We start from the raw sequence: 18,260 nt of genomic DNA on the forward strand, positions 1-18,260 counted from the left end.
ACCAATGATACTAATCGCACACCACGTTACTTGCACATTTCGTATTTAAAATCCCTTCTCCCTTATAAGTAAGACGGAAGATAAAAGACGCACCATAATAGAAGGGATAGCTACCTACGAATGTGACCCAAAGAGACGTGAAAATGCTTAGTGGGGTAGAGGATATGGAGACAGTTCACAAAATAAAATTGCAACTATTCCCTCATAAAATGGAGGGAACTGGTTGGTGACAATTATATTTCACAACTTTTTTTTAAATTGCAAATTTGTTCAAACAAATTATATTTTGCAGGTAAAATATTAGTGGCGGTCGCCACAGGTTAACACGATACGAACTAAAGAAGGACTACTCACGACGATCTCACTAGATGGCACCACAAGTGTCTTCAATCACTCACTATGAAGCCTGAATCATGCTTACAAAGTTTTATCTCAGAAGGCTTTAATTTGTATAAGCCGCTCGGAGGAAGGTCTTCTTATGCCTACGACCCATCATTTATCTACACCGAAAAGCACTGAACTTATTGCTAATTTACACACATTTCATCAATTAGCATAATGATGTCCAGCGCGCCCTTCGATACTCCAGCCGTTACCGCTAATCCATTACATAGGTATAAGGGCGTTTGTCCACAGACACCGACATCGGAACGACACTGAGAATGAGATGACAACGCCGTGGGAAACAGCGTGAGGGAAATCTCGGTTTGAACCTGAATCAACGATATGTCAAATATTAGAGTGACGTGAAATCAAAGAAAAATAGGCGATTCACAGGCTACATAGCGTCAAATGTAGGAACATTTGACTCTACCAGTACTTTTGACTAGAACTCAGCACGAGATTTGTGTTTTGAAGTACGATGGCTTCTTTATGTGATATTTAGGATAAAATCGAGCGAAGTCGTAGACATTGTATTTAACTTTTTTTTTTTTAAATCTTATCGTCCTGCCGCGACTTATCTTGAGGCACCTATATAAAATGCTACTGTGTGTCTTGTGTGTTCAGATATTAGCAAATGAATCCAAAATACTTTGTATCGCCATCACCTTAGAAGATACAAAAAAAAAACAAGTCGCCGGTTCAACCTATGCAAACGCGCCTACCACAAACAACAGCGTGATCAATATTGTCGTCCGATAATCTTAGTGACGTCTGGTGACGGCGGCGCGGCGGTGGACAAACGCCCTAGAGAAGCTTATTGAGATTACAGTACGCCTACTTCGAAAATGTAATCAATAAAAAGAAAAGACCTGACTAACTCTTTCACTGACTCATAAACGCCCAACCCAAACCCTTGAATCTAGAAAGCTGACATTTTGAACTCCCTTTATAAATTAGACAAGGAATGAGGTCAGTTTTTTTCGAAATTTCTAACTAATTGATACGTGTTTTTAAAAGACGTTTATTTACTAATTTTTAAATGGCCAACCCAAACGGCACGGTTACGCCGGTAAGGTGGCAACTAGCCATGGCCGTAGCCTCCGACTAGACCAGAGCAAAGACAATTTAGAAATTATAAACTCCCAAAATGCCCCTGATGGGAATCGACCCGTAACTTCCCACTTATAAGCCACCCACTACCCAGGGAAGTCGTCAAAAAAGTTCCTAAAAGAGATCTATGTCTAACCGTGGACGTCTATCACACTATCACACTAATATTATAATGGCGAAAGTTTGTGTGTATGTCTGTGTGTATGTATGTTACTCCTTCATGCAAAGACTATTAGACGGATTTGGTTGAAATTTGGAATGGAGATAGATAATATCCTGGATTAGCCCATATGCTACTTTTTATCCCGGAAAATCAAAGAGTTCCCACGGGATTTCGGAAAACCTAAATCCACGCGGATGAAGTCGCGGGCATCGGCTAGTTAGTTGATAAAGATGATAATGATGGTCCTGAAATATTAGATAGATGCAACTGTTCCTTGGTCGAGTAAAAATTAGCAATTACTTTTTTTTTAATTTATAGACTAGCGCTTGGTTGCAATCAGACCTGCTAGCAAGTGATAATGCAACCTAACATGGAGCACGCTTGCCTAGAAGTTGCCTATTCACGCTTGACTTGAAGGTACTGTTACGACGGAAAATCCGACAGGGTTTTTAAAAAAAATAAAATTGTTTTTACACAGAATAATATAATGAATTTTAGTACACTGGGAAAAATACTTGGGTTTCCAAAGAAATAGTAATAGACGTGCAACCTTTTCGAGTTGTCGGACCGGACTACCGGCATCTCCCCGATCTGACACCTGGTCGAGATAGAGTAGCTGCTGGGTCAGCTGTTCAGCTAGCAGTTGAGGGATGTAACAGCCCCCCGGTTAAGTGTAAACTTACGCGTTTTAAAGGCGAAGTTTACTAACTTAAACAATTCTTAAGCGTGGTTGAGAAAGAGGAATATCATTATTACTATCCGGGTTATCTGTATTATTAGGGGTAGAGGTTACCCTGTATTTTGAATAAAAGGTTGAACATCTCTTATTACAAAAATAGTAAATTATAAATAGTATACAAAAACTTATAAAAACATATGAAATAATAGAATGAGTCGGTATGGATTCGGTGTTAATTCGGGAATCTAATTCCTTTATTAGGGTTAGAGCGTCATTTGCTCTGATGTTTAATTTCATAAAATTGTCAGAATTGATTTGAGAGTAAGGGGATCTTAAGGGTAAGGTAAAGTTTAATTTATTAAACGTTGTTAGGTTACAGCAAGTGTCATTAATTAAATTAAAGTCTGAAAATATTTTATTTATTTTAATCGTGAGATTGGTTGTGCCAATAAGCTTTGTATTTTTACAATAACCATTACATCTTGGTTTTAGGGTTACTATCCCTGTGCCAAGTAGAATGGTATCAAAGTTTTCATTTTCACAGTCAATGTGCAACTTTGTTGGTTCAGAATGTGTAAAAACCCATTGGTTATTTCCAATGTTTTGCCAAATATGAACAATACCTGAGATAAAATTAATTTTGCATTCATTTGGAAGTGAATGTATGACTTTAGTAATTATTTCCGTTTCACATATCGGCTCATTCATAATATTAAATTTAGCAACTTCATGACATATATATGAATTCTTAACTATTAGGTTACAATTTCTATTCAAATCATTAAAGATACAATATTCCGATTTGTCCCTGCTCATAGCAATATAGGATGCCGACGGTACAATTAGGACAAATGAGCTAGGTGTTTCAATATTATGAGCTACAGGGATTGGAATAACTTTGTATAAATTGAAAGGAGAAATTAAAACTAGAGGAATCTTAATTGTATATACTAGCTTATTGTCTAAGATACATGATATAATTTCTGACAGTTTGATTATTATATGTATATTGTACAATTCTAAATTTACAGGGAATTCTGAGAATTTAGGTAAGTGTTTTACATTGGTAACCAATTCATTATAAAGATCCTTCGGTGTTGTGATGGATGGATGTAATGTATTGGTTTTTGCAAACAAAATAGAGTTTACAATGTCCTCTAATCTGTAAGATAAACTTAACAAACTTGATTGGAGCGCACTAAACAGTTCTTGCATAGCGGTCTTGGCCAGTATTGAATTCGTGATAATTGTCATATTGTTAATATGTGACGTCAAATTTTCGATAATGTCGTTAAGACGTTTTTCGTTTCTGTTAATTTCGATTAAGGTTTCATTAAAATTAATTATAGCTGTTCTGGAGATGAGAATGTTTTCTTTAACTAAATTTAATAAGCTTTTGTCATTGTTTTTTAATTGTTGTATAGCATTACCATATTTGATGGCATCATCTTCATCCATGGTACCGAAGATGTGTTTAAAAATGATACCAATACCAGGTATCCATGCTGACCTTTTACTTCTGGATGAAATCAGATGCGATAAAGAATGGTAATCCCGTGTCAAATCTTCGAGCATGGGAATGAGTGGTTGGAATATATTTTGACATTCAAGACCGGTTAATGTATTACTTTTCGTGCAAAGATGTTGGGATGTATGTAAAACACTATTGATATTGTTAATATGGGGTTTTATGTATTCTAAATCTATGGGTATTACTACGTGTAAATAATCATTAACTAATTTAACTGAACCTATTGGATTAAAATAAATTCCAGGACTGCTTGTAATCTGTTCGATGTAGTCATCGTGCTTTATGCCTTGACATAATACTGCTGGACTGGAAATATAAATATATGTATTTTTAATATATATATATATATATGTATATATATATTTTATTTAAATTTAAAATATGTAAGTACTAAGCTAAACTTAATATATAGACTTAAACTAAACTGATCTTAAACTAAATTAAGTTGTTGCCAACTTTATTTCGTCATAATGTTGTTTAACATGACGTCGGTTAATTAAAACGGAAAGTGTATGGTTACCATGGACCTTAACTACTTTATATGGTCCTTTCCATACTGGTGAAAGAGCTTTACGTAGGCGTGCATGGTTCTTTACATAAACCATGTCACCTACTTTGTATTCAACTGGACGGGAATGTCTGTCATAATATTGTTTGGATCTTTCTTTGGATTTCGCGATATATTCCAGGGCCTTTTCACGTGATAGTTTTAATCGATGATGAAGCATTTTAATATATTCGTGATAGGTCCCCGATGGATTGGGTTCAAAAAGAGAATCAGGGAAATAGGGTTTTTGGCCGAATAATAATTCATGTGGAGAAAACTTGGTAGTGCAATGGATATTGGTATTATAAGCTAGGATGGCGGTATAAATATATTTATGCCAGTCTGATTGGTTTTCATTTACGAAGGATTTAAGATATTCCTTGATGGTTGAATGGCTTCGCTCAAGAGCGCCTTGAGTCTGGGGATGATAGGGTGCAGACCAAATCTGTTTGATTTTTAAGAATTTGCAGGTTTCTTTAAAGAGTTCGGCGGTGAAATTCGTCCCTTGATCTGTCAAAATCATTTTGGGCAACCCAAAAAGGGAGATGAAGTGAACAAGACATTCTAGACATTCTTCAGCAGTGATGTTGGTAATGGGATAAGCTGTAGAGAATTTGGTTAAATCGTCTTGCAGGGTAAGTATGTATTTCAAGGAGATTCTACCAGCTTCTGGTAGTGGACCCACAATGTCCAGGCTAATTCTTTCGAAGGGTGCAGTGGATGTTGATGTAATTTGCATTGGAGCCCTGTTAATCTGGCGTAATGCTTTGTTGGATTGGCATTGAGTGCATTTTCTAACATAGTTCTCTATATCTGATCTCATGTTCTTCCAGCTGTATCTTTCTTTTATTCGATTTAACATTCTTGTGGAACCCACATGACCTGCAATGGGTAGATCGTGATTTTCCCTAAGTATAGTTGGGATTTCACTAGGGGTTGGATATATTAGGGTATTTCTATAGATTTTTATGGTGATGTTAGTGTTATGGAATAGATAGGCCAGGATGTTATTATAGCTATAGTTATAACTTAGTATAGGATAATTTTACAAAAGGGTCTTTGAAATCAGAGATTGAAATTTCGTTAGGAGTCTCAGGTTGTAAAAGCAATTCATTTCGGAGATTTTGTAAAGTTTTATACAATTCAGGATAAGTTATATCATCGAAGTAATGCGCCTTGGTGAAAAGGAAATAGTAGTGTTTATTGTTTGATTCTAGAGTCATGAATGAATGAAGTGTTCTTTCCCTACTTAGGAATTCACTGTTGTCGTTGTTGTTGGCGAGGATTTCTTCGACATTTGGATTTGTCTCGTCTAGATCAATTGAAGTGGGAACAATAATTGTTTTAGAATCAGAGGATAACAATTTATTGGCATACTCGTGGATAATCGTATTATATTTATAATTTTTATTTGACATTGCTTTCAGATAATCGGAATAGGATTCACCGGATGTATTAAACGGATTTGGTATGTTAACAGGTAAATTTTCACTGTTGGAATTAGTAGGATTTAATAGGGTTTCAGGATTAAATGGAGAGTTTGGAAGGCTGAGATCCAAGTCTAAAGGATTTAGAACGGGTAAGTCGGTTGAAGTAGATGGGTTTAGTATAATTTCTGGATTATTGACAACATCCCTTTCCGGTTCAGGGTTTGAAGAAGTACCAGGGAGGTCGAAATCTATATGTTCAAAAGGAATCGGAGAAAGTGAGCCTAGATCAACACTCAATGGACTTGGAATAAGCTGTTCATCATCCAGCTGTTGTTCTGTTGGATCAGCATTGGCAATTGGATTTAGTGGAGGTATTTCATTTTCTCCACGAGCATCGTCAGTATTGATTGCATTTACAGGGTTTAGAAAATCAGATGGATATCGAGACAGGGCATCAGCTGCTGAATTGAGTTTACCTTTTCTGTAAACTATCTCATACTCATATTCTTCGAGTTTGAGTCTCCATCTTTGGAGTTTACTGGATGGGTCTTTGTGATTAAAAAGCCATTTTAATGGGCGATGGTCAGTTACAATTTGGAATTTGCGGCCATATAGATAAGGCCGGAAGGTTTTACAGCCGAATATTATAGCAAGGAGTTCCTTCTCCGTAGTGCTGTAATTGCATTCACTTTTATTTAGTGTCCTAGAAGCGTAGGCAATTGGTCTTTCCCTGCCTACGGGACCTTGGGAGAGTACTGAGCCTATTGCATGGTTTGAGGCATCACATGTTAGGATAAATGGCTTTGTAAAATCGGGATAAATTAAGACAGGAGCAGAGGTGAGTTTGGTTTTTAATTCATCAAAGGCTACTTGTTGTTGGTTTTGCCAATCAAAAGGAATATTCTTTTTTAATAAATGAGTTAGTGGTTTGGCGATCTTCGAGAAGTCTGGAATGAATCTACGGTAATATGAAACTAGACCAAGGAAGGATTTTATGTGTTTTGGATTTTCTGGTCTTGGGAAATTAATTACGGCTTCTATTTTTTCAGGATTAGGTTTTACGCCTTGTTCTGTAATTATATGGCCAAGGTAGGCAACCTCTCGCCTCAGGAACTCGCACTTGTCAGGTTGTAACTTAAGGTTGTACTCCCTTAGACGTTGGAAAACACATCGCAAGTTATTTATGGCTTGATCAAGGTCATAACCATAAAGGACAATGTCATCCAGGTACACGAAACATCGTGTCCCTTGGAGACCGGATAGAGTCGAGTTCATTAATCTCTGGAATGTTGAAGGGGCATTTTTGAGCCCAAATGGCATACGAGCAAATTGAAAGTGACCTTCAGGAACTGAAAAAGCAGTTTTTTCTTTATCTTCTTCTTCTACAAGGATTTGGTGAAAACCAGAGGCAAGATCTAGAGTACTGAAATATTTGCTGGAACCAAGTTGGTCAAGAATTTCATTGATTTGTGGTATTGGGTAAGTATCTCCTATGGTCACGTCATTAAGTTGACGATAGTCAATGACAATACGCCATTTTCTTTGACCAGATGAATCTAACTTTTTAGGGACCACCCATATGGGGGCTGACCATGGAGATTTGGAAGGCTCTATTATTCCCTGAGATAGCATTTGGTCAACTTGTTTCTTTACTTCAGCCTTATGGATTTCAGGAAATCGATAGGATTTGGCATGAATTGGATTCTGAGATGTGGTTTTTATGGAATGCTTTAGTGCATTTGTGTGTGTTAATATTTCACCTGGAAGGTGGAAGATGTCGGAGTATTCGGAACAGAGATTGTATAGAGCATTCACTTCTTCTGAATTTAAATGCGACGTTCTAAGTTGGTTCAGAACTTCTTGGGTACGGCGATAAGAGTCTTGATATTGGATATTATTAACAGGATGCGAATGAGGTTGCTGCTCAGGATATGATTGGACTTCTTCTACGGGATTCAGAGTAAAATTTAAGTTGGAGTTTATGGATATAGAAGATTCGGATGTATTAACCACAGTCAAGTTTATTCTATTATTCTTTTTGACCTTGACTAGGCAATTGGCTACCAGGAGATCTTTGACCAGTTTTTGGTCTTGTATGATACCTTCTTTTATTTCAGGATTTGAGACAGAGCATTCGATGACCATTTCAGATCTCGGAGGGATGTTATATACAGGTTCGTGGAATAGTAACTTTATATTTACATCATTGATTCTTAGAGTGTTCTTAGTGTAATTAATGTTACACCCAAAAGCGTTTAGCATATCAGTTCCGATTATGCCATCATAAGGTATGTCAATTTCTCTTACGACATGGAATTTGTAGCTGATTGATTTTTGTTTGGAATCTAGAGGTTGTAATTTTAAGTTAAAGTGGCCCATGGTCTTTGTTGACTCTTGGCCAGGATCTATTCCTTTTAGGTTGATTTGCTCTCTAACGAGAGTGAGATATGTTTGAATTGAGTTATATTTAATGAGGCTAATTGCTGAACCTGAATCAATAAGTAATGAAAGGGGTATATCTGAAACAGAGGACTTTATGAGGATATGCGGGAGTAATATTTTTTCTGGATTAGTAGTAATTTCAAAGACTTTATTACCTTTACTGGCGTCGGATTTTGAATCCTTCACAGGATCGAAGTTCTGGGATTTAGAATCGGATTTGGGAGATCTGAGTTCTTCACGGCGAACTTCAGACTGGATTTTCACTTGCGAGGTGGATACGGAGGGTTTTGTCACGGATGCAGAGGTTTTCTTTACAGACACAGAGGGTTTCAACTTGGATACAGAGGATTTCTTTGCAGATACGGAGGATTTTGTCACGGATGCAGAGGTTGTATTCACGGATTCAGAGGGTTTATTCACGGATACAGAGGGTTTTGACTCGGATACGGAGGGTTTTTTCACAGATACAGAGAGTTTCGACTCGGATACGGAGGGTTTTTTCACAGATACAGAGAGTTTCGACTCGGATACGGAGGATTTTTTCACAGATACGGAGGGTTTTTTCACAGATACAGAGGGTTTTGAGTCGGATACAGAGGTTTTCTTTACAGATACAGAGGGTTTCGACTCGGATACAGAGGTTTTATTCACAGATACAGAGAGTTTTGAGTCGGATACAGAGGTTTTCTTCACAGATACAGAGGGTTTCGACTCGGATACAGAGGTTTTTTTCACAGATACAGAGGGTTTTGAGTCGGATACAGAGGTTTTCTTCACGGATACAGAGGGTTTCGACTCGGATACAGAGATATTTGTCACGGGTGCACGTCCCAACACGGATGCATAGGATTTTGACATGGATACAGAGGGTTTGGCATCGATTTTGAATTTTTGGTGTCCCGTACGACACCAAGACGGGACCTTTATTCGTTTAAATGATTTGGGGAATAATCATTTTCAGAACCAGTGTCTACCTCATCACGAGACTCGATATTCTCTTCTTGCATGAAATTTACGCGACTGGGGCCCGGTCTAGAGAATGAGTTGAGATTACGAGCCGGTGCTTGTGCCTGAGGGTTACGATAACGGCTATTATTGTATTCACGTTTTTTGCAATTCATTAGAACGTGACCTTCGGATTTGCAGTATCTGCAAATCACTGGGGATTTGGAAGACGTGTCATTGGTTTGAGAGTTAGCGGGTCGTTGCGCAAAACTCGGTTTCTGAAGGGATGTAAATGAATTCCTGGATTTGTTACCTTTGTTCTCGGCAGGCTGGGACCTCCTATACAGAGTTTGTTGAATACGCTCCTCGGATACAGCTATATTGATAGCTTCGTTTAAGGTTTTTGGAGACCTGCATCTCACTATCGTGGATATGCGAGGGAGTAGACCCATTGTGAAATGATGGAGAGCAAGATCCTCCATGGCTGCAGTCCGACCGGCTAACTGACCCGGTTCGGCATTGGTTAGTGAAATCTCCGTTAAGAGTTGTGACAGGCACGTCTCCACCTTAAGCGCGAATTGGCTGACATTTTCGAGCGGGCTTTGCTTGCTCTCTTGTAGGTCTGCTAGTAGATGTGAGTAATGTTTCCTCTCACAGAATTGTTCTTTGAGGAAATCTTTTAATTGCAACCAGCAGGTAAAATCCTTTATGGAGCAAGCAATTTCCGCTTTACCTTTTAGTTGACATAGTATAAACTTAAGTAAAATCGGTTTTTGAACGTCACTGGCCAATAAAATGGCATTGTCACAGTTTATTAGAAATGAATTTAACGTTTCGCGACACCCGTCGTATGGCTTCACAAATTTGAACAAGACACTCAGTTCCATTTCAATATTTGATTCTTTCCTTATTGTTACCTTTTGTAAGAGCGGAGATTGCTCGACAGACTCTGGGCTTATTTTATCAACAGGCATATTAAAAGGTGAGACCGGATGAGATTGTTTACTTTGAGATAAGGCGAAATGCTCGACTCACATTAGTACGTGGGCGGCGATGATGGCGATTATTGGCGTTTGCATTTCGGAGAAACTGCAGATGTCCCCAATGGTTTCGTGGTGAACAGTGAACACGTATGGACACAGAGCACAGAATAGCACAGCACAAGTAACACTTATTATTGATATCACTGTAATACACAGATCACTATATGGACCAGTGGAGGGTCCAGGGATTTGTATTTTGAATCCCACCGCTGCCACCAATGTTACGACGGAAAATCCGACAGGGTTTTTAAAAAAAATAAAATTGTTTTTACACAGAATAATATAATGAATTTTAGTACACTGGGAAAAATACTTGGGTTTCCAAAGAAATAGTAATAGACGTGCAACCTTTTCGAGTTGTCGGACCGGACTACCGGCATCTCCCCGATCTGACACCTGGTCGAGATAGAGTAGCTGCTGGGTCAGCTGTTCAGCTAGCAGTTGAGGGATGTAACAGTACCCTGTAAGAAAGGAAAACTTTTGGTTGGAAAAAGCACTAAGTATCTTCAAATAAAATTGAGTTTATTTCACAAACAAGTTAGCGTGAATAATTAACAGAGGTCTGATCGCTGGAGGTCGGTGTCGATCCCCGCATGTACCCACTGATTGGCGAGATAGGTATTGTGCTGCTAAAAGTGAATTAGGAGGAAATAGGGTTATCGGGACACAGAATTAAGAATTCTGTGCCTAATTTTTCTCAAGCAAATGCAATGGCACTTCTATAACACGTCTTCTTCTTCTTTCTGACCTTATGTCACAACATATCTTCTTCCACTTATTTCTGTATCCGTGCGTATTATCCACCCCTTTTACACGCATATCCTCTTTGATGCAATCCATCCACCTTTTCTCTTCCTTCCTTCCTTTCCTCTTTTTCTCTTCCACATGCATATTTAACATTCTTCTAGCGCTATCACTTTTTCCCTTCGGTTTATATGGATGCCCGCGACTTCGTCCGCGTGGATTTAGGTTTTTAAAGATCCCGTGGGAACTGTTTGATTTTCCGGGATAAAAAGTTACGTCAACTACAGGGACGCAAGCTACCTCGGTACCAAATTTCATACAAATCGGTTAAGCGGATGGGTTTTTGGGAATCCCGTGGGATCTCTTTGATTTTCCGGGACAAAAAATAGCCTATGTCCGTCCCCGGGATACAAGCGAACCCTGTACCAAATTTAGTCCAAATCGGCTAAATTGTTGGGCCGTGAAAAGGTAGCAGACAGACAGACAGACAGACAGACTTTCGCATTTATAATGTTAGTATGGATATCATGCCAGCCCATTACCCCTCATTTAGGTTTAGGTACTCTCCCCATATCTGATTTGATCACGTAGAGAAACTCCAAGCATAGCTCTCTGGCTCTCTCCATTCCTCGCTGAGTGACTCTGAGCTGTCTTATGAGGCCCATAGTTAGCCTTAGTATTTTTATATATTATATCGATAATAATACTGCGATTTGAAATGCTTGGTAACCCTAGGCTAGGAACACCCGCACAAGCCTTCACTATTAACAATGCACATCAACCTATATCTTGATTAGACGCTAGCCATACTATCGGAAGCTTGTTTATTAATTGCAAATGGGAGTTGCGATCGTTTGCACCTAAAATTAACAAAATTCCGACAAATATTTTGTAACTCCTAGTGATACTATATAACTACTATATAACTACTATAGAAGTGAGTTACCTAAAGATTTTTTAAGTTTAAGCGATATTATAGGCTGTATATAGGATAGGACGAACATATAGGCAAGGAACCAAAGGCTTATTTTGCTATAATCCGCCAAACCAAAGAAATCTGTATGATGCAACATGCAGCATGCGACATGCACCGCCTGCCCTCCCACTGAAAAACATGCAGGAAAAGCCAGCCACCAAGCAAGCCACACGAACCACCACCACGCAGCACCTACATACATACAGGCTACTTTTTATTCTGGAAAATCCTGGGTAAAACAGAGGTTTGTACTACACGCGGACGAAGTCGCGAGTATCATCTAGTACTGTTATATATTAAAAAAATACGGGGACTTAACCATAGTATGGTTATTTCACCTGGTATGGTCACAATATTTGGTCCGCTCTGATTAAGTAGCCCGGACGCACAGTACCTACATTTTAGTTATGTATGGGAGTTGTCGGTCGGCAGGCTCTCCTTCCCCAGCTGGAATCCTCATCAATCATTAATGAAAATTGCAATACATATAACGCCTGTGATAAAATATTTAAGGCCGTAGTTTCCTCAGGTCGATTCGCCGTCTCCGGAGCGACGTAATGGTGCTCCTGAATTATTTATTCGAATTTTATGTTACGTCTGGTACGTTTCCCTAAGTAAATAAAGCTTTTGATTTTCTTCGCGTTACGCTTGCTTAAGGAAACGATCCTAAATTATACCATGTGCGTATTTTGCCCAAGCTATAGCCTAGTAGTAAGGACGTCCGCTTCCCAATCGGAGGTCGGGGGCTCGATGCCGGGCATACACCTCTAACTTTTCGGAGTTATCACCGTTTTAAGTACCTAATTAAATTTGGCCGGCAACGCATTGGCGGTTCCTCTGATGCTGCAAATGTTCATGGGCTACGGTACTTAATCACTTAACATCAGGTGACCCACCTGCTAATTTACTCGCTATTTTTTTTTAATTTCACTTGGTTTAAAGGCAGAGGAAAACATCGTGAGGAAACTTGCATGGCTGAGAGTTCTCTTTAATGTTCTAATTATGATTAGAATTTATGATAGCGCAATAATTTATGATAGTAAATGAAAATCATTGACACTACTGTTGAAAATTAGAATCTCTTTTCATTCCGAGCACTTTTAAAATTAGCATGTAGGTGACGCGGCGACCTTGAAGTTTTTATGCATCCCAAAATCGCTCAACGCATCAAAAGCAGTTTTCCATTATAAAACAGTGCAAAGAAAAAATCCTTTCCAGTAGCTGCAATATTTTAAAGCGAAAAATTCACAAATATATGTAGTTATGCAAGAACAATAGTAGATAACGAAGAGCGAGTGTTTGGTTTCGAATCAACGTAAAAACAGTCGGCTCTCGCTGCCAAAACCAGTATATTCCAGCACACCGGTTAAAACCCATGTAGATGCCAAATAAATAATATTCGAATAGCATTGGATTATATCGATGATAGGAAAAAGAATCGTAAATAATTAAATATTAATTAGCTTATTATGATATACATAATGATTAATGATTTTAAGCTTATTTCATGGTTTACCGACATATTATATTGCAGATAACGGATACGTGTTAAAGCGGTTAAAAACATCGATCCTCAGAATTCAATGATCGTGGAGCGTATTCAACAACCGCGCACAAAATATTGGATTGAACTCTACAATCCCTTAGTTCTCTCCACAGACCGCCACTATATATAGTAAATATACCTAGATTAGTGCGCGAAGCGATTGAAATTCGCATGTTTCCTTAATCATTAAAGCAAGTGATATTTTTTTTTGTTCAAAATGCACTTAACTCCGGAAAGTTAGGGATCAGCCCCTGTAACTATTGCAAATGGCATTAATTTACAAATTACGCAATTTTAATTTTCTGAAAGTACTATATTAGGCTACTAAATAAACTAAATTAAACTACTATTTATTTAAAAGCCAAAAAGCACTATTATTTAATAGTTTTAAGTGCGGTTATAAGGTTTCACTTCTGTCTTCAATCCCCACCAACTTTTTTTACGTAAAGGTGTTCGCACGGTTGTGTAAGATTACTTATACAAATTAGGTTCGCATTTACAAAAGAGGAACATGGAACATGGACTTATTATGAGGCAAAAAGGTGGTCAAGCATAAAACATCGGTAAATAGTTACGAACTATTTACTCATTGCCTAATATTAGTTTTATTAGTCTGAATTATTTATTCGAATCTTATGTTACGTCTGGTAGGTACGTTTACCTGATTAAATGAAGCTTTTGATTTTCTTCGCGTTACGCTTACGTATAAAGTATAAGCTATAGCCTAGTGGTTAGGACGTCCGCCTCCTAATCGGAGGTTGGGGGTTCGATCCCGGGCACACACCCGGTAAAACATCAGTAACTAGTTACGAACTATTTACCGACTGCCTAATATCAGTTACAAATGTGCCTACTGAAGTTTCAGGCGGGGCGGTATCTCGGGGGCGATCGTTTTGACGCGCGGACAGGCGATTAATTCACTCGCCATCAGAGGTCCTTTGAACGGGCGTTCGCGTCATACGGTATCTCGCGCCGATGCCTCCAACTTTGCAATCAACAATGGCGAACTTCGCTTATGACAACAATGCGCCGTGCCACTGTGGTAACTATTGTAAAAAGCCTGTACACTGGACGATGTCATTGCGTCCTTTAAACATCGGACGCTGGATGTTCGGACGGAGATATGCCGATCGGAATAATTTCAGTCTCTAATGTCCCTTTGTTTTATTGTGGTGAGGAGCTGTGACATCAAGCTAAGCTTTAAATTGTTTCTATTCACGTAGTTTTTACAGTTTGTACTATAAGTGATACTCATCTAATTATTTCATACAAGATGATACATATAATTTCTCCGCGTGGATATATAAGTCTTTTAAAATCCCGTGGGAACTCTTCGATCTTCCGAGGATCTCAGCGAAGTGACAAATAGACAGACACACTTTCGCATTTATATCCGTATGGATTTGTAATGGGAAAAGCGGCTCTTTACAATTAATTAATCGGAAATAGACATAAATTATTAAAAATATTCCCTTCTGTGGTCGGGTATGAAGACAACGTAAGTTTATCAAAGTATATAACAAATTGGGATACTGCAGATAAATAAGAGTACATAAATGGGGACTATCAACATAATCGCCTTTGCGGACAGAAACAAACGTTCTGGGAATTAATCGATTCCTCTACCATTCATGGAATGTGTTGCTACCTACTAATTCCAAATTAAAGCTTCAATCGCCCTAAGCACGTATGCACATGCGATTGTAGATTAAGCTGCGTTTACACTTAGGTATACCGTTCGAAATCCGGGTCTGAAATTATTGTGTACTTTCCTCGGGGCCCTCGCTCACATCCCGGATATCTAATCTGCAAGCGTTTACTCGCTCGGAAACAATGTGTGCGTAGCTTTATGTATTTCACAGACCGAAGAGTTAGGTACCGATGCAATAACGGCCGGGCTAGATATACCTACATCGGCGGACTTAAATATTCAACATTCTGATCGCTAACGAACTTATACGTTCCGTGCTGTCTTGACGGTCTTGTTGTGGAAAGGCACACATATCTAACATAAACTACAAGTAAATACCAACGTAAATATGTATTATCCTGGACTAGCTGATGCCCGCGACTTCGTTCACGAGGATTTAGGTTTTTAAAAATCCCGTGGAAACTCTTTGTTTTGCCTTTTGAAGTCGAACGCTCGTTCACTCTGACGCTAGTCAAACTCCCGTTAACTTGAAAACTACTACGGGTAAGGGTTGACAAAAGGGTTAAATCGCACTTGTTAGCGCCGATCCGCATTTTGTATCTATTGAAATTGATAATTTTTTGTAAAGTTGCATGCTGGACATAAAATGCGCATATTATGTAAGTATAAGTGTACCAAGCACAAATTTTCTATTTCCATTCTATACCACTTTGTAGGATAATTACCAACGTAGGCACACTTGCCTAAATTGCAATTATTTAACGCGGTGCGATAGGGAGACTATTTTGACATTCAGAATTAACCAAAATGCAGATACGGCTGTAGGCGTCCGCGATAGCGACCCCCCTGGACCGTTCGAAACAATCGGACATAGGAAGTATCGTGTGGAGATACGTAAACAACGGGGCGCGCTCTGCAATTCTGATTCATTATGCCTAGTACATACACGATCAACGGCGCTATTCTCAAAACAAGCAGCCTCGTTGATAACGTGAAATATTAAGATTTAAAATTAAAGACGTGAAGTTTTAATGAAATAGACTAATTTTAGGCGTCAGATATGCAAAATCCTTTGTTAAATAGAAAAAAAAGGGTTAAGAAGGAGCTTACTTATTGATGGCTAGGTGACTACACACAAATAGATAAATAACTAAAGATTTTTTTTAGATAAGGTAATTTATAAACCATGGATGTTAGTGTTGACTCAATCGACTAAGCGTGTTTCTACTTAATGGACTATTTTCCTAGTGTTCTTCTAGTGTGCAAAATGTAACATCAACCATAAAATAGCTTTACCACTCTTAAATTGAACCTCAGATCATGAAACTAAATTTGCGTACCTACAAGGCGAGTACATACATTTATAAAATTATGAGTACTAGTGAAATTAAAACTTTGAAAGTTGTAAAAAAGCATGGTCAATTACGGCCAAACCCTTCTTATTTTGCGAGGAGACCCGTACTCAGTAGTGAGCTGGCGATGGGTTGATCATGACACTTAGCAGCGATCACACCGTAATAATTAAATTTTATCGACTACTTCAAAGGCGCGGACAGAAATTTACAGGATAAAAAGTTCCGGACGCTTCTTCGTACGGATTCAAACGCCCGCCGTGCAACGCTAAACATAATCATATTGAAAACAATTTCATTTTACACATTTTCTTGTTTAGCCTACCGCTTTTAGGGTATTTAAGTGAAATTTTATAATGTTTTAACAGAATGTACCTACGGCTGATTTAAATTTATCATATTTTTTCAATATTTTCACATGTAACTTGAAATTGTATACCTGGATTATACGGTTCAGGCCGCCAGGTCCAATTTCAAGAAATCCAACTAGGTGGGCAGTGTTTTCAAAACTTCTAGATATCTTCTCATCAAAGATTCCTCAGTTCCGAAAAAATCTTCGATTGCTATGATCTGAGACTTCATTGATAAATGGTAGAAAAAAAAGTAGCCGACATGCTTTTAGGGTTGCGAAACTGAAGTGGCAATGGAATGGATAGGATGCGAAGAACTGATATTTCTTGGGGTCCCAAGGTTCCGGTACCTTGGGACCCCAACAACTATCATCTTGCGTTCTCAGCGCAGCATTGGCAGACCCTCACCAGGTGAACACACAACATCAACAAAGTAGCAGAGAAACGCTAGATTCAAGTGGTCCAAGATCGTGGTGCACGGAAGCCCCTACAAGAGACCTGTGGACGCCTATCGGTTGATGAAGATGAGTACGACGGCGAATATACCAACCCTTGTCTAGCATTAAGAAGTGTTAGATATCTGAACTATTTTACACTAACACTCCAGTTTTCAAATAAATTCTACGTGTGTTAATGGAAAAATACTACAGACTGCTGACTTCAGTTGTACGTTCAACTGTAGGGATTTCCACATTCCACAGTCTGTTGCCGATTGTGTCCAGCGACTACCTGTGGTACGTTTGATGTCGCCTATCGACTCAATGGTGGGTAACTATACCAACACTACGATTTCCGGTGCGGCGTCGACTTTGTAACTCCTATCAGTCCCCGAGCTATGTGCCTATCACATGCCATTTAACCTTTCAGCAACAGCCCTATAACCTATTTACAGAAATCTGGAACGCGTGATATAACATCGATGATATAAAATAGTGCCTACACCGTACCTATATAGATGACAGATCACGAGCAAAATAACATCGCTCAAGTGGCCAGGTGTTTTAAAAATAACTATTCTAAAACAAGTGTAAATTAAAAATTTATAACACCCCCGACAAGTGAAGGTTACAGTAATTAGAAAAGAGCTGATAACTTTCAATAGGCTGAACCGATTTTCTTGGATTTAGCTAAGAACACTCGATCAAGCCACCTTTCAAACAAAAAAAAACTAAATTAAAATCGGTTCATTAGTTTAGAAGCTCCGATGCCACAGACAGATACACAGATATACACGTCAAACTTATAACACCCCTCTTTTTGGGTCGAGGCTTAATAAATCTTAACATCTAAGTCTAAAAATCTGACTTTTGAAATTAGGTAAAGAAACTATTATTTTTGCTTTTCTTTTCGGGCCGTTTTTGAAGCAC

The 18,260-nt window shown here is 38.5% G+C and overlaps 1 protein-coding gene across 1 annotated transcript; it reads right to left on the minus strand.

Moving 5' to 3' along the window:
• Nucleotides 1-8,991: 8,991 nt before the first annotated feature.
• On the minus strand, nucleotides 8,992-10,442 carry LOC123879931. The gene has a single exon (XM_045927793.1). The coding sequence runs from the start codon at nucleotides 10,203-10,205 to the stop codon at nucleotides 9,210-9,212; it is 996 nt and encodes a 331-aa protein (XP_045783749.1). The 5' UTR covers nucleotides 10,206-10,442; the 3' UTR covers nucleotides 8,992-9,209.
• Nucleotides 10,443-18,260: the final 7,818 nt, after the last annotated feature.

This window comes from Maniola jurtina, chromosome W (assembly GCF_905333055.1).
Source record: "Maniola jurtina chromosome W, ilManJurt1.1, whole genome shotgun sequence".
NCBI classification, from domain to species: Eukaryota; Metazoa; Arthropoda; class Insecta; order Lepidoptera; family Nymphalidae; genus Maniola; species Maniola jurtina.